This window comes from Malania oleifera, chromosome 1 (assembly GCF_029873635.1).
Source record: "Malania oleifera isolate guangnan ecotype guangnan chromosome 1, ASM2987363v1, whole genome shotgun sequence".
Taxonomy (NCBI): domain Eukaryota; kingdom Viridiplantae; phylum Streptophyta; class Magnoliopsida; order Santalales; family Ximeniaceae; genus Malania; species Malania oleifera.
The window spans coordinates 42,720,733-42,737,854 of NC_080417.1; the positions used below are offsets into that span (position 1 = coordinate 42,720,733).

General features: G+C 34.2%; 1 protein-coding gene across 2 annotated transcripts; it reads left to right on the plus strand.

Moving 5' to 3' along the window:
• Positions 1 to 1,309: 1,309 nt before the first annotated feature.
• On the plus strand, positions 1,310 to 6,959 carry LOC131163692 (protein BASIC PENTACYSTEINE6-like). 2 transcript variants are annotated; one of them, XM_058120370.1, is made up of 3 exons: positions 1,310 to 1,655; positions 5,462 to 5,585; positions 5,808 to 6,959. In XM_058120370.1, exons 2-3 carry the CDS (start codon positions 5,583 to 5,585, stop codon positions 6,711 to 6,713), a joined length of 909 nt encoding a protein of 302 aa, XP_057976353.1. In that variant the 5' UTR covers positions 1,310 to 1,655; positions 5,462 to 5,582; the 3' UTR covers positions 6,714 to 6,959. The 2 variants fall into 2 exon arrangements, with proteins under 2 accessions (XP_057976353.1, XP_057976359.1); XM_058120376.1 differs by having other exon boundaries at positions 1,349 to 1,655; positions 5,533 to 5,585.
• The last annotated feature ends 10,163 nt before the right edge of the window (positions 6,960 to 17,122 follow it).

Genomic DNA, 17,122 nt, shown 5'->3' on the forward strand with positions numbered 1-17,122 from the left:
AATTGGTGTATTCCAAAGAAGGGGTGTGAATTGGGTATTTAAAATTTCTCTCCTAAGTTCAATTTAACTAGCAGTAGTATTACACAAACCGAGAGTCTTTCTATATACTCATAAACCTATTTAACACATGTACATCATATAATGAAATAAACATAATACATATATGTACTGAAAATGAAAGTGCGGAAAATAAATTGCGAAAATATAAAGTACACGCACGATATGTTATCGGGGTTCAACTAATACTACCTACGTCCCTGCCTCTAGCTCGCAAGCCCGAGGATTCTATTAATACTCACTTAACGGGTGGAGCGGCACCGATTATAATCAGGTCAATTAGTGGGGCTGATCTCAACCTACACCTTACTAGAATGGTGCACCTAACTCTCCTAACCAGGTTTAAACCAATCCGGGACTATTCAACAGGGTTTGTCACATGAAAATAACTCAATATTTAAATTTTATTGGACTAGTTGACTACTATCAGGTGGTGTCAAATTGGAGAAGGGGACAAAAAAGGTCAGTCAATAACCAAAAAGTAACTGGTCGACCGCCTTATGCTACAGTCCTTTTCTTTTGTATTTTTAACTTAATTTTTCATATGCTCAGTTTGACATCTTTATTTTATTAGGTAAAAAATGATTATTGACAATTAGCCATTTTTGAAGCTAGTAAAATTTACTTGTAAGAGCATGTGGATCACATTTGTAGAAAAGAAAAAAGAAGATGGTGTAATACAACAAAATTGATGGGTTCTAAATCAGGTAGAAAATGATTATCGACAATTAGCCATCTTTGAAGTTAGAAAATTTTACTTATAAGAGAACGTGGATCACATTTGTAGAAAAGAAAAAGAAAAAAGAAGATGATGTAATACAATAAAATTAATAGGTTTTAAATCTCACATGGTACCCTAGTGCCCTCATGACATTCAATTTTTTTTATTTCTTGTACTCATAATAAAAAAATAAAATGAAACAATGAGAAATTGATTTTTGGATAATCGATTTTATCTTTATAAATCATATTTCTAAAAGTCGGTATTGTTCTACCTTCAAAAAATCATGTATTCTGTAGAAAATTAACTCTTCGCAAGTCGGTAATGTCCAAAAGTCAATTTTATTTTAACATATTTCTATAAATAGTCTATCAACAGTTGTATAGTTAGGCTTTTTTCATTAAAAAAATTAATACTATTATTAAGAAAAACTCCCGATTATTTATAACATGGACAATGGGTATTTGACAAAAAAATACATAGGGTAAAGGAAGCGTCTCATGTATGGTCGCAGTTGCGTCACGAGTAAATGGCCCCATTTAAATTTTGTATGGAATCGAGCATACCTTTCTTGCTCTTGTGTGGTCCGCCGAGTTGCACTTGCACGCCTCCCGACCGACTCGCCCACCCGCCCGACTACGCACGCCGCCAGGCGCGTCCTCCCTCTCCGGCTATTTAATTAAAATTTAAAACTGATCGAATCGAGAACGGCAAGCCATCGTCGTAATCGTCAAACGAAAGCGAACGACCCACCCCCGCAGACACGGACAGAAAGACAAGAAAGACTTCGACGACTTCAATTCAAATCCTTTCATGTTTTCCCAGACCGGCGAGATCACACGACGACGGCAACGTTCAGACCCTTTTTTTCTTTCTGGTTTGATATTCTTCCGATAAACCCTTCAAATGCCGATTCTTCTCTTTTGAAAATTTACTTTAATATGATTCTTTTCCTATGATTTCTGTATTTGGGTTTTGTTTTCTTCATGGTTTTCTTACGCATTTCTTAAAGTTTGGGCTTTCAATCCGTTCTTCTGCTCCCAAAATGGCGTGCTTGTCTGGTAACTCTTTCTGGGTTTTGACTAATCTGGACCTTCGAGTGCGCATTTTTTTTGCCACCCATTATCCGAGATTGGTTGTTGAAACCTAATGTTTTTCTTCAAGATCGTGTGCATGCTACCGTGATTGAAATGAATATGAGTTGAACGTCAATCAGATGCCAAAATTTGAATTGTACATACGTTTGTAGGTTAAATTACAGCAACTATGGGGCAAGTAATAAATCAAATCAGTGAAGTTTTGGTTTCTTTAAATGAAGCAGTAGGGCCAGAAGGAAACAATTTTATGAGGTTTTGTCAATGGTTTTAGACAAATCTGCTTAATCTTTTAACCCAAAGCTCATTCACCTTGAGAGGCATAGCAGGCAGCTGCGATTGATAGACTGAGTTGCCTTGCCTGCATCCACCTTCCAAAGAATCCAAACAACACTAACCCTTTGTTAAGGAACATTTCAGACCCTCATTTTAATTTTTTTGAAGTTGGTAAAAAATTTATTAAAATTTTGTAACTGCATCTTGTTCAAATCTATTCAAATTTCAAGGTCCTAATTCCAAGCTCTCAAACACATGCACCTGTCATTGTTAGGTTTAAGACTAATCTATACATCTGTTGTCTGCCAACGAACCTTGATGATTCTTTCTACTGTAAGGAAGGCACATTATGCACTGATGTAAGTGAAGAAACCACTTTAAGCCAAGAAGTGAATACATTGACAGTAAATTGTAAGTTTGGTGTTTATGAAGGCTTCAACCATGCTTCCTCAGCTAGGTTTTTTTAGGAACTCAATGTAGCTATGATACAGAAGATTGCTGCTCTAACATAAATTCTGTTGTGTGGTAAAACAGATGCCCCATTTCATCTTGAAACTTCTGGCATTGAGGATCATGCAAAGTAACTTCGTCCTCATATTGATTTGATCAACTTGCCTTTAGTTACTATCTATAGCACAACTGTCTCCATTATAACTAGCCCTTGAACTTAGTCTTTAATTTTGTATTCGAAGTTTCTTTTCTTGTTGGAATTATTGTGTTGGGCTAGTGTTATTAATGAGTGCAGCTTCTAAAACAAGAATGGGATAGGAAGGCTTGGTGTCAGTTGTAGAAGATCCCCCTACTGTCCAAAAGTGGGAAAACTAGGCTTCTTTGTTTCATCTAAGACATTTGGCATTTGCCCACCAGGTTTTAATATTTTCAAGCAGCAAATTGCTTGCTGTTATAAGCTCTAAATTGCAACATTCCAGTCTTTTATATTTTTGATATTTTTGTTCGCCCTTGACGAGTCCATCTATGATTTTGAGCATCCACAGCTTGCAATTTCCTTCATTTTACTGGTTGAGGTCATAAATACTGAAGTGATTGTGTTTTTCTGGTTAAATAAGATATATGTTCCTGAGGATGAACCAAGATGGTTCTAGTGTTTTATAGAGTAGCTGGAAACAATCGATGTTTTTGGCTGGAGGATAGTTCCTCTAGTGTTTAAATTGTACTATGCTTCCTGCTGATCATTGGTCTAATATATATTCTGAAGGCAAATTGATGAATTCCTACAGTTTGAGCATTTAACTTGAGCACCTAGTCATAATTGAGCAGAAGGAAACAATTTAAAATCTGGTATGCCTCTTACATCAAGAAAGTTAAACCTTTTTTATTATTTTATTTTATTTATTTTTGGGTTTTTTTTTTTTTGGGGGGGGGGGGGGGGTTTGCTTTTGGGAACCAAAGAAGCTCATATTTTCTTTTGAAAAAAATTGCAAACCAGGAATTATCTAGGGAAAAGTTCTTTACAATTTCTAAAACAATTAGATTTGGTACTAGAGTGAGGGGCTTTAGGTCATATCATCTTAACAAAAGTAACACATGTTTTTGCCAGTAACATTCCAGTTGAGATTGTTGGAAAGTTGGACCAATCTTTGTAATCATCTTGATTTCTTTTTCTTTTTCTGTTTCATTTTTATTTCATATTGTTATACTTGTCTCATTTACTCAAGGTTAGGCTCTTATGAGATTGGCAAATTAGATTCAGCAACCTCTTTTTATCATAGAATTGAAAATTTTCAGCTGCAAATATGTGTAAAAAGCTTTATTATTAGGGAATATTTTAGTAAGAACTTGCTGTTCTTCATTTAGTCAGGTGAATTTACTGCTGTTCCCTTTTATAGTTAAACATATATTGCAAAGATGAATGAGCATATGAAGAAAATGAAAATCATATGCACCAACACTTTGTTTGATCTTCTAAAACTACCTTCCTTTCACTTTCTGAACCCCTGAAATGTTTCAGTATCTTAATTTTCCTTATATTTCTTTTTTGTTCCTCTCTTGGACCTTCTTATTGGTCTTTGTCCCAGTAATCCCATGTCAACTATGCTTTGATACAACTTCGTATTTTAATTTTTAAAACCTTGAAAAGTTCCTGTCTGCACTTTTCTTGTCTTCTTTTTTCTCCCCCTATTCCCTCTCAGACAGTCTAGAATCTAAGGTGGGCTAGGGGTGTTGTGGGCCCCCTTTTTCCAACAGTTGCCCCTTGTAGACTTCTAAATTTAATCCTCCTTATTATTTCTTTATTATGACCCATCTGAAGTTGCACAAATTTGTAGTAACCTCAATTGATTCAGTTATACATGTGTACCTTGGCTCCCCTTACACCCACTTCCTGGTACTGCTACTGCAGTCTCAACTCTTGTTATTAGTCCTTGTTCAATTGATTCACCTTCAAATTTGTAAACCTAGGATCTGCAATTACTTTATATAACCGTTGAAAGTTTTATTGCATTTTTAGTAAAAGGTAAAATTTTAAATCTGGGCAATGGTTGTTTTTCACAATTAGCGCTGAGTGCCCTTATGGTGAATAAAGAGACTACTTGTGTTTCCATACTATTACGTAGGGAGAAGCCTATTCCCCCACTATCCCTTCCCTTTGGAAAACAGTCCCATAATATTTCTTTGACATCTCTGTCCTATAACATTTCTTCAACATCACCTCAACTCTTCTTTTGGTTTTCCTCCTACCTGTTTTAATGGTGATAGCCTGAGAGGGCAGGGGTACATTCCCCTTCCCCCTTGTGGTCCTCCTCATGCCCCAAAAGATGAGGAGAAAACATAAGGAATTGAGCTGAAAATGCAACAGCAATGTGTTGGGAAGCAGAATTGGTTTCTGCAGGGAAATTACTGAGTTGGGTTCTTAATATGCTGTCTATAGTTTGTTGGCATAGTCCATTATGTTTTTGAATCCAAACATGTGCTGGACCATTGATGAGACTTGACAGTGCAAGTTGAGCTGCACTAGCTGAAATGGAAAATTTTGGTGCTATTGGATCTCTATCTCTCTCCCTCTCTCTCTATGGCAGCCTCCAATAGAAAGAGGGTCTGCATTGTGGTGATCTTGTATTTATCATTGACGAGCCAAAGATAGATTGACATTAGCATTTCTTTTTTCCTGTATGTCTGGCAACTGAACAGCAGAATAATAGAAAGTTACAGCCTTGGAAGGGTGTAAAATCATATGTTATAACTGAACAGGGCTTTACATATTTACTATTAAGGGGCAAGCCAAGAGAATTAAGTCAGTTTATTCCAGTCAAAACTTCTCAGTAATAATTGGTGTATCATTATTATAAATTTTCAGGTTTCGAACCTTGCCTTCTGGAATTCTCCTCTTTGCACGATTTTAAATTTACTTGTGATTGGTTTCTACAGCAGCAGAAACAGTTTTTTGAGGATGGAATTCCAGTGGTGACTTCTTTCTGATGGTATGATCTCTGACTTTTGTTAATGGTTGATACAGGAATTTCTTTTGATAATATGCCTTAGAAACCAATCTAGCAACTACAGAGCTGTTTGTTGTTGGGCAGTTTCTCATGTTCAGTTCTTATTTCAATTTCTCTGTCTAATAATAGAACCATGCATATAGAACCATATGCAGTTAGCTCCACTTGACTGTCCAAAGCTAATACTCCCTTCTCTTCATGAAGGACCGGTTAACTATGAAGTCATTCTTCAACATTCTGGCCGAGAGAGATGCTGCCATCTATGAACGAAACCTGGCGTTGGCTGAGAAAAAAGCAGCTCTGGCTGAACGAGACATGGCGCTTGTGGAGCGAGATGCAGCACTTTCTGAGCGTGACAGTGCCATAATTGAAAGGGACAATGCCATTGCTGCTCTCCAATACCATGACAATTTCATCAATGGCAGTAACCTTGCCCATGTGCATACTCTGCATGTGAATGGAATCCCCCGTGCAGCAAAATCCTTGCATAACCACCAGCAAACGCACCATCATCTTCTCCCTCACCCCTACAATGAAGCTTACAGTCCGAAGGAATTCCCTGTAAGCGAAACCTCTCCAGTTTCTGCGGTTGCTTCTGAGAACATAAAGCATGGGACAATTAAGCGATCAAAGAATTCATCCAAAAGGGTTAAAACTGAGGCAGAACATCTGAGCAAGCAAGTTACGATTGCCTCTTCACACGGGTGGGAAAACGGGCAAGACCCTGGTATTAAGTGGGAAGATCTAAGCCGGGAGCTTGGGGTGCCAAAGCACGAATGGAGGGATAATCTGGGTCTGAACCAAGTGAATTTTGACGAGTCTTCCATGCCGGCACCGGTTTGCTCCTGCACTGGAGAAGTCCAACAGTGCTACAAGTGGGGGAATGGGGGGTGGCAGTCCGCCTGTTGCACCACCACTATGTCGATGTATCCGCTGCCGCAGATGCCAAATCGGCGGCACACTCGGGTCAGTGGCCGGAAAATGAGTGGAAGTGCCTTCACCAAGTTGCTTAGCAGGCTTGCTGCAGAGGGTCATGACCTATCAATACCTCTTGATCTGAAGGACCACTGGGCCAAGCATGGCACCAACCGGTATGTGACCATCAAGTAGGGTAGCAGGCGACCTAGGGAAACAAAGGGGTATGGTGTTGGGATAGGTATACGTTAGAGAAAAAAGGAAAGTGGCTTTTGGATCTTTGTTCCGTAAGTGTAGGAATTTGACTCAGTTGACCCTTCTATAGGGATTTTGTCTTATAAAATTTTCATTTTTATTTTTTGTTTACCAAAGACAACAACAAAAACAAAAAAAACAATCCCTCCTATAATCAAATTTACAGTTTTTGATAGTTTTTGTCAAGGGGTTGGAGAACACTTTGCTTTAATGTAAGTATTAAGTATTATGAAATGAAAGCGAATCCTCCCAAGGGCCGAGTAGGATTGTGGTATAGAATGGTAAATAAATATGTTAGGACCTCGAGTAGGATTGTAGTGTAGAATGGTAAACCAGTATGATATCTTGGTCGCGTGGTTGTGAGTTGTATAGAGGATGGTTGCTTGGAACTGAGCGCTACATCTGGTGATGAAACAAACGGTTTAAAAGAGTGTTTGATCAGAATAATTTTTGAAAAACGACTGTTTGAATTAATTCACTAAATAAGTGAATAGGTTATACTTAAAAGGCATTTGCATTTGATAGTGGATATTAGGGTAAAATTCAGTAACACTCAAATATTTTGAAAATGATATTTTATTTAAAAAATTATCGATTTTTTTTTTTTTTAAAATTTAATTTTATTGACAAAATGAATCTTCTATTAGTTGAATCAATCGTTAAATATACAACAATAAAATCATGCCTTAATCGATGGGCATTTGATTCACTTATAAGTTTAATTTTCAAGACATATTGTAATTAATTGATTAAATTTTCTAACTTAATTTATCAAATTAATGTTATCTTCTTAATTTATCTTGTCAAAATTGTGTAAATGGGTAAATTTGTTATTTTATTAAGGATAAAATTTATTTTTTCACTAAGCTTAATGATTGTTTAATGGTAAACTAATCAAAAATTTATTTTGTCTATAAAATTAAATCTCAAGAGCTTTTGCGATAGTTTTCGAAAACTTAGGGGATAGTGTCACATTTTGAAAAGGGGATGTTGCTGGATTTTACCTTTATTATTATTATTATTATTATTATTATTATTATTCTTGTTGTTGTTCTTATTTAAATCCGTTTGATTGAATCATAAAGCTCTTAATTTTTTTATTTAGTAATATAGAAAATTAATGTCTATTTTCTAATTTTATTTCTTATAAAAAATGAAAATGACAAAATCTATCACTCAAGTGTTTAAAATAAAAATAATAAGTTTTATTTTTGTCAAACAATAAATTAAATTATTTTTATTTATAATTAGTACATAAAAATATGAGAAGAAATTTTTGTTTATATTAAATTAAAAACTTTGACTTATAGTTATGCTCATTACTTGAAGGTTAAAATAGAAAAACTCCACATTTAGATATTTGATACCAAATAAGTAAAATAATTTAATATTTAAGTTGAGTGATGTGCTCAAGTTAAATCTATAGCTAGTTCGCAAAAATCATATGTTGACCCTATGGTTTAATAATGACAAATACTGGTAATTGATGACTATCAAGGTCATGTGTAGGTTTATATTAGCAGATACACTGATAACACATGAAGTAAAGCATGAAGACCCTGAAGATTATTTTTATTATATTTCATTGTTATTCAATTTGGGTCTATAATAGTAATTAGGAGAAAAAAATTTATAATATTTTTTGCATATCATGTATGTAGGAACTATAAGCTCAAAGGCCTTAGAACGACTCTAGGTCCCTACGCATCACTTGAAAATCAAATGACCTTAGATTGGTCGACCAATACCGGATTTTTTCGGTGTCCTAAAAAAGACCTAGAATGACCCTAGGACCTATATGCATGCATAAAGAAATGTGCTTATATGAATAGGGTTATTGTATAAGGGGATTAAAACTGAAATGCATTAAAAATGCATGTTTGGTCGACCGAACCAGAATGTATAAAAGCATTCAGTCGACCGAACCAGTTAGAGGTCAACGGTTTGACCATAGTACGGTCGACCAGACCTTGGCAAGTTAATATAGCTTGGTCAACCGAACTCCCACTAGGTCAGTGGTTTGACTCCTCGGTCGACCGACCAAAATTATATGGGCAACGCCCTGGTCAACCGAACCCCCATGTGGGAAATGCCAACTGCCTGACCGACCGAACCTTGTAGTTCAAAATCACCCGGTTGACCGAATCGCACGGATTTGAAAAATCGCCCTTAACCATGCATGTATGGTCGACCAAAGTCTCAGTTCATTTTTTGCACGGTCGACTAAACTCTGTCACTCAGTCAACCAAACCTTAAGTTCGGTCAACCGATGCTTTCGGGTTGAAAATTTTTTTACCGAGGTTAAAAGTTTTTAAACAGGGTTAACTTTGTTAAATTGTTTTAAAACTTTCTTAATAATACCCTACATGTCCTAAACAGTCATAATTTGGCATTGATCTATAAATATGAGTTCATTTGTGATGATTAGATAAAGATTAGCAAAAATCATTATAAAAATTCCTCTCTATTTCCAAAAGTTCATATTACCCATTTTATTTCAAAACACTCTCAAATCTTTATTCTCTTGATATATCTTAACTTTGTGAGAGTTCTATATTGGGTTATTGATTAGTATAGATTGCTTATACTCCCATTGTTTTTCTTGATTGATTGTTATTGTTTTTGGGAAGTCAAGCAAGAGTTTTCCCATAGATTTTTATTTGATAAATCTAGTGTTGGGAAAAACTCATTAACTTAAGGATCTTTGCATTGTCATTGCAAAGATTCCTATAGCAATAATCTTTTTTGTGCAAAGTATTTATACAAGTTATATACTTCAAACTACTCTTGTGGTTTTTTTATTGAAGGAAAATATTTTGAGTTAGTTTGAATATTTGATCAGCATCTTTGAAATCCTAATCAAGTATTGAGATTTGCTATATCTAGTTTCAAAGAAATAACTTGTTAGAACACTCTTGTGCTTGATTGTTTATAGATATAACTTTGAGTATTGATTACACATGTAGAGCACCAAACTTATAGTTCATACATCATTGAGTTGCATTGATTATATTGTGCATAGTGGTACATATCAGCTTGTATAAAAAGCATTTGTTTATACGTAAATTTTATATCATTAGTTGTATTTTAGGCGTGGGTCTGAAGATGAAGATTAACCCTGGTAAATAATCCTAAATTGGCTTAGACCCGATTAGGAAAGCTAGGTGCACCATCTTGGTAAGGTGTAAGTTGAGGTCAGCCCCGTTAATTGACCTGGTTGTAACCAGTGTCGCTCCGCTTGTTAAGTGAGCATTACTGGAATCCTCGGACTTGCGAGCTAGAGGCGGGGACGTAGGCTCAGTTGGCCGAACCCCGATAACATATCATGTGTGCACTTTACTTTTCCGTAATTTATTTTCTGCACGTATATGTTAGTTTTTGAATGTTGAACATGATTTAATTTCTACATATTATCTGCGCATTTGGGTTTATGTGTATATAGAAAGATCCTAGGTTGTGAAATACTATTGTTGAATTAGCTAAACCTAGGAGAAATTTTTTAAATACCCAATTCCCTCCCCTCTTGGGAATACACCAAAGTTAACATCATATTTTAATTTAATATTCAACACTCCACACTTAATTTTACTAATTGTCTCCTTATTTCTCCTATACTTGGAACTTGTTTGGAATGTTCTAAAAAATAAGTATTTATTATGAAAAGTACTTAAAGTAAGTATTTGTATCAATAAATAGTATGTTAGTTTTGGTGTATTCCCAAGAGGGGGGTGAATTGAAATTTTAAACTTTTGTCCTAGGTTAAGTAAGAAGTCAATGTGATTTGGTAACCTAGGGTCTTTCTATACAATCCCAAATGCGCAGATAATATAAGATGCGAAAATTTAAATCATGCACATCATTCACATTATAACATACATGTGTGTTAAATATAAAGTGTAGAAATATAAACAGACATGCGATATGTTATCGGGGTTCGGCCAACTATGCCTACGTCCTTGCCTTTGCTACACCAGCACAAGGATTGTACTATAAGCCCACTTAACGGGTGGAGCAACACCGTTTATAACCGGGTCAATTAAAGGGGCTGATCTCAACCAACACGCCTTACCAGGATGACGCACCTAACTTTCCTAACCGGGTCTAAGCCAATCCGGGACTATTCAACAGGACTAGTCTTCCTCTTTAGGCTCGCGCTTAAAGTACAACTAATGTGTATAAAATTTGTACACAAAAATATGCTTCTTACACAAGCAAGTATGTGTACCACTACAACTCAATATAATCAATGCACCTCAATGATGTAAGAACTATAAGCTTGGTGCTCTACGTGTGCAATCAACACTCAATATTATGGATAATCTGAAATATGCAGTGTATAAATAGGATTTTCTTTGAAACACAATACAAAAGATCTCAATGCAGGCTTAGGGTTTCAAAGATGCCAATCAGAGTATTCAAATAACCTTAAATATATTTTCTCAAATGTATCTAGCACAAAGAGTTGTTTGAAATTTAATTTTGTAAAATATTTTGGACACAAAAATAAAGCTATAGGAATCTTGCAATGACAATGCAAAGATCCTTAAGCTTATAAGTTTATCCCAACACAAGATTTTTATCAATAAAAAATCTGTGGGACAAACTATGCCAAACTCCCCAAAATCAATATCAAATATTCACACAAGACAATGGGAGTATTAGTAATACCTAATAACCACTAGCACACAAAATATACTCACAATGTTAAGATGTATTAAGGGAATGAATATATGAGAGTATTTGGAGTGGAATAGGAAAAAATAGGTTTTTAAGATTCAGAGGATATTTGCTAATTGTTTTTCTAATCTCATGCTAATTATTCCAAATAAGGGGGTATATATAGACTTCCCCAAAAATATAACCGTTCAGGACCCATATGGAATTATTATAAAAGTTTTAATATAATTTAACCAAGTTAACCCTATTTAAAAATATTAATCACTGTAAAAATGATAGGGCAACCTGAGAGCACCGGTCGACCGAAGGAAGTTCGGTTGACCGAGCTGTGCATGGTTTGGTTGATCGAGAACAAATTAAACTACAAGTTCGGTCGACCGAACATGGAGGTCCAAAGGTAATTTTTTTCATTTAGCGCGGTTTGGTTGATCGGGAACTTTTTGAACTATCTAGTTCGGTCAATTAAATCGTTGAGTTCCACACGTAGAAACTCGGTCGACCAGGAAGTTGGTTTACATTTTGGGTTCGGTCGACCAGGTGGTCAAAAATTTGACTCCTAGGGAGTTCGGTCGACCGGGTGTGAATGAACTTGGCAAGTTTGGTCGATCGAGATGTGGTCAATCTGTTGACTTGATCTAGGTTCGATTGACCAGGAGGATTTTGTACTTGGGAGTACGGTCGACCGAACATGTAATTTTCATACATTTCGGTTCTTTTCACTTATGTAATCATTCATTCCATTTAACCATATATATATATATATATGTGTGTGTGTAGGTGTGTGTGTGTGTGTGTGTGTGTGTGTGTGTGTGTGTGTGTGTGTGTGTGTGTGAGTGTCCTAGGGTTATTCTAGATCTTCTTTAGGACACCAAAAAAATATGGCGTTCCCTAAGGTCCATCTATGGTCATGATTTTGTGTAGGGACCTAGAGTTGTTCTAAGGTCTTTGAGCTTGTAGTTCATACATGCATGATATGCATTAAATATTATAGACCTTTCCTACTTAAATATTACAGACCTGAATAATAATGAAATACAATAAAAATGATCTTCATGGTCTTCAAGCTTTAGTTCATGTGTCATCATTGTATCTACTAATATGAATCTGCACATGAACTAGATAGTCATTAAATACATGAGTATTTGTCATTATCAAAATCGGGATATGACCCATAGGGTCAACAATCTCCCCATTTTGGATGATGACAAATACTTGCTTACTTCTCCCCCTTTTGGTAACAGCAAAAAGGACCTAAATAAACATTTAAGTATATAGGAAAATAAGAGGAAAATATCATTTATATACTATATATGGTTTGGGAAAATTTTAAGAAAATTCGGCAGTATGCCGTTTGAAAAACATACAATTTCCCAAAAATATCTGTATAGAAATGACCTGATTGAGTTCAAATTTTCAATTATCCACAACAATAAACTCAAACAATCTAGTATGATAAAAAAAAGTAAACATGAGTATAACTTTCAACATGCAAGAGATATGATAGTCATGCATTTCAAAGCATAAGCAAATTCACAAAGCATGAAATATAACAATGAGGCACACAACCTGTATAACTGGTCATTAAAAAGTTCAAATATCATAACAAACATGATTAGACCATAAATACAAACCATTGCAATTGAAACATATCATAAAACCCGTGAAAGATTTAAGTTAAAAACACACGACATATGATACCAAATAGTAGGTTTGAGCATAAAAACGATCTAACTAGTTCGCATGCATTTTCTTGTAAGATCCATGAACTAGTTATGCAACATACTTTGTAAATTTTTAAACAAACAAAAAAAAATAACTTCATGACTTAAAATTTTAAAGCATAGATAGCTCAAGTCATGAAAGCTTTTAGCACACAAGTAAGAACTAAAACATGTTTAATTTAAAAGCATTTCTTGCTATAATATAGTATATATATATATATATATATAATATATACAAGTATTAAAAATATATCCCCTTTGATATTTGCAAAAAGTACCGAGGGTTGCTTGTTGGAAAAATAAGTTTTTAATTTAAAGCAAGCAAGCACAAATTTTCTAGTTTGTCAATTAAGCACATACTAAAATATAACCAGAAAACCACAACCATAATGATCCTAAAAATTTAACGTTCACATGCAAGATCATATGGAAAATCAAGTGACTGTGGCAACAACAATATATTTCAAATTCATTATTTTTAATAAAACATTTCATTTAAACACATGCCACACTTGATTTAATAATAGATCTAAGCTAAACATGTTTATGAGTAAAATAAAATAGGAATTTATGTTTAGATGTTCCTCCTATCAATTTGAGTACGTGCTTAGATTCTGTAACTACTTATATTAATCAAAGATTAATTTCATTAAGCTTAGTAGTATAAGCCATCAATCCAAATCTTTAAAATCAACTATACTGTGTATTTGTCAATTGCATTTGTCACTTGATTAGTATAGTTGTCCCTATAGATCATAGATGGATCAGAGAGTATATATGGAGGCATGGAATAATGTTCATGACCCAAGAACATTCCATATCAAATCATAAGCCTTTAAGCACTGGATATAATGTTTAGGGTATTCTCAAGAGCCTCGATATTCAGTAGACGAAAGTGATGCATATGGATCATTTATGCACTTCCTATAAGGATGGATCTGAGCCTTTCTAAACTGTTGATGATTATGTTAGAATGAAGTTTAATTATCTATTTGATTTCACTCATCCTTTCAAAAATGTTTTAACATTAATTTTATCATAATCATCTTTAACACAAGGTTTTATTTTGGAAAAATTCCTGTCAAAATTTCGGCAGCATGCTGTTTGTAAATCGAACATTTTCCCATAAAACTTGTATCTAATAGGTTCAATTAAGAAATTTATAATTACATTCAAGGCACACAAGAACCTATATCCACTACTGGCATGCAATTATCATCAACTGCATCTGCCATGCAGGAGGCATTTTAGACTAAACATGCAATCAAGTAGCAAACAACAATTCATAAAATATAATCTATCCATCATAGAATATAAATAGTAGAGAGTGGAGGATAGATATGAGTTCAATGCAATGTTGTAATTCATAAAGGCGTATGGGCATGGGTATTATAAGATAATGAAAGCATTTAATTTTTGTAGTCGTGAAAGAGTAATGCTCCCCCTAAGTTATGCCCTTATTCAATTTATGCCTTTTCTTAATTATCAACTTTCTTTAGCCAAGGATATTAAGATTTACAATGAATTTAGACTTGGCATGAATGCTTTAGGCTTATTAGACTAAAAAGTCACAATGAATGTTTCTTTAAATATACTAAGCTCTTTTCTTATGAATCTCAATATGTGAGAGAGGCCCAAGCAAGAATGGCTTTTGACTTAAAATTGCACATGCGTTGGTCTATTTGAATTTTATACATTCATCTAGATTGAGACCTAGGTTATCATATTAGTCATTAAACTCATCTTTACGTATATAAAGCTCTAAAGGATATGACTTAATGATTTGAGAGTTTATGAAGCTAGTAGGGATGAATACTCCTAAAGATTAAATTATTAATATGTTCAGAAGAGTATTTTGGTAGTAGCAGAACACTATATAAGATAACCATTCTATAGAGAATGTCCTAACTACTTTGACAATGAGCGCTAAAGATTATATGAATTTTGACTGTAGCTCTTTGGTGATTGGAAAGTATCCTTTGAGTATGATCAAAATTTTGGAGCAAGGATACGAACCAATGAGAGGATGGATCTTTACCTGATGTGATCATGGTATAGTAAAGATTTCCTATGGATGAGATAAACCAAAATTAGAGGATTCTTATATTTTAAGTTCAAAGGGAATATTTTGATTTAATCAATAAAACTCGAATCCCTTAGTGGTTGCCTCTAGTCTTTATTATAACAAGATGTCTTATGAGAAGCACACTTAATATATACTAATCATTTATGATCAATAGTGCTTTAAGCCTGGAATGATGACTTGATTTTGATTTAGGCTTTTCATATTCAAAAGTGAATTTAGGATATAGTGATATATGATATGAAATGGAACCCTAAAACTTAATTTTATGCAATGGACAATAATGACTTAACTTAAAGTATTATATTTAAGCATGGGTTAAACATTTGGAAATATATACCTAACAAAGATGCCTAGTCCATTTGGAAGTGGAATTTATCCAAATTTTGAATTAGCTTGTTAATCTTATGATTTTTAGTATAGCAAAAGTTCATAGTGAATACATATACTAAATATTTTCATTTTAAGCACAAACCACTTCCTAATCTTGCAGTGATCACAACCCCTAAACTTCCGATCTTCCTTAGATCCTACAAGGTTTGCCTTGTTGATTATCCATTTCATTTCCTTTTCTAAGCCTCTGGCACTTCTAAGTAAGCAATTAAACCATATGTGCCACATAGTTTTTCAAAATAGGCAGGTATTGAATATGCATAAATGATTGTGCTTATTTATTTTATTTTTCTTCAATGAGGCTAGACTATTAGTTTTATGCAAACAACCTGAATCCCTTTTGAAAGAAATTTTCTTTTTAAGTCCGAAGGGGTTGTTTCGGTTATCTTTATCACTTGAGGATTTGAAAAACATTTTAGAATAATTTTTTATTTTTCTTTCTAAGCAAATGATTTTCAAAACCTTCTTAATTTTTCTCCTTTTTAGAGTGGCTTGATATTCTTTCATATCATTTAAGTGCTTTGCCACCTTTTCATTTTCATTTTCATTTTCAAAAATATTTTCATCTTTGATATCTCAACTAGAATTCTATGCATTTTAAATGAAGTCTTTTCTAGTTTTCCACATGAAGGCATCTCATCAAATGATTCATCATGGGATTTATCAAATTGAATAACACATGAATCATTACATGTATTGATACCATCATCATCACAAGAAACATTTGAAGATTCATCACAAAATATATTATAGGAATCAATAGATAAATCATCACATGCACTATTAACAGATTTATCATTATGTTCAAGATGATTCAGCATGTGACACAACATAACATTTAGCACAGGAATCATCAATCGATTTATCATTAGATTCAGTACATGTTATATAGTAGCATTCACAACAGGGGTCATCAAAAGAGATAGAGTGAAAATCATATACCTCACTGACTGTAAATGCTACATGCTCATCATTTACCTCCTCCTGATCTTTTGAACTTGGAGCATCTAAAGGAGTGATCTCTTTTTCTTGGGTCTCTCCATATTTTCTTTCAAGTTCATCCCAGATATCCTTTGCACTTGCACTTACACATGCCAAAATCTCAAGCAAAATATTAGACTCTAAAGTACAGTATAATATATCAATGACATTAGAATTAATCATGTTAAAATCATTTTCATTTATTTGTACTCATCTTCCTTTAGCAGTCACAAGCCAGACCCTCCAATCCATAGATGTAAAAAATATGGTCATTCTAATTTTTCAGATGGTGTAATCGACACCAAAAAATAATGGAGGACTAGTAGGTGACTATCCCTCTCCGAATAGGGATACACCAATATTAGTCATCTCGATCTTTTGGCAAAAACGTTTAAGTCAATGCCACGATGCTCTGATACCAATTGTTAGCTTTGGTGTATTCCCAAGAGGGGAGTGAATTGGAATTTTAAAATTTTCTCCTAGGTTAAGTAAGA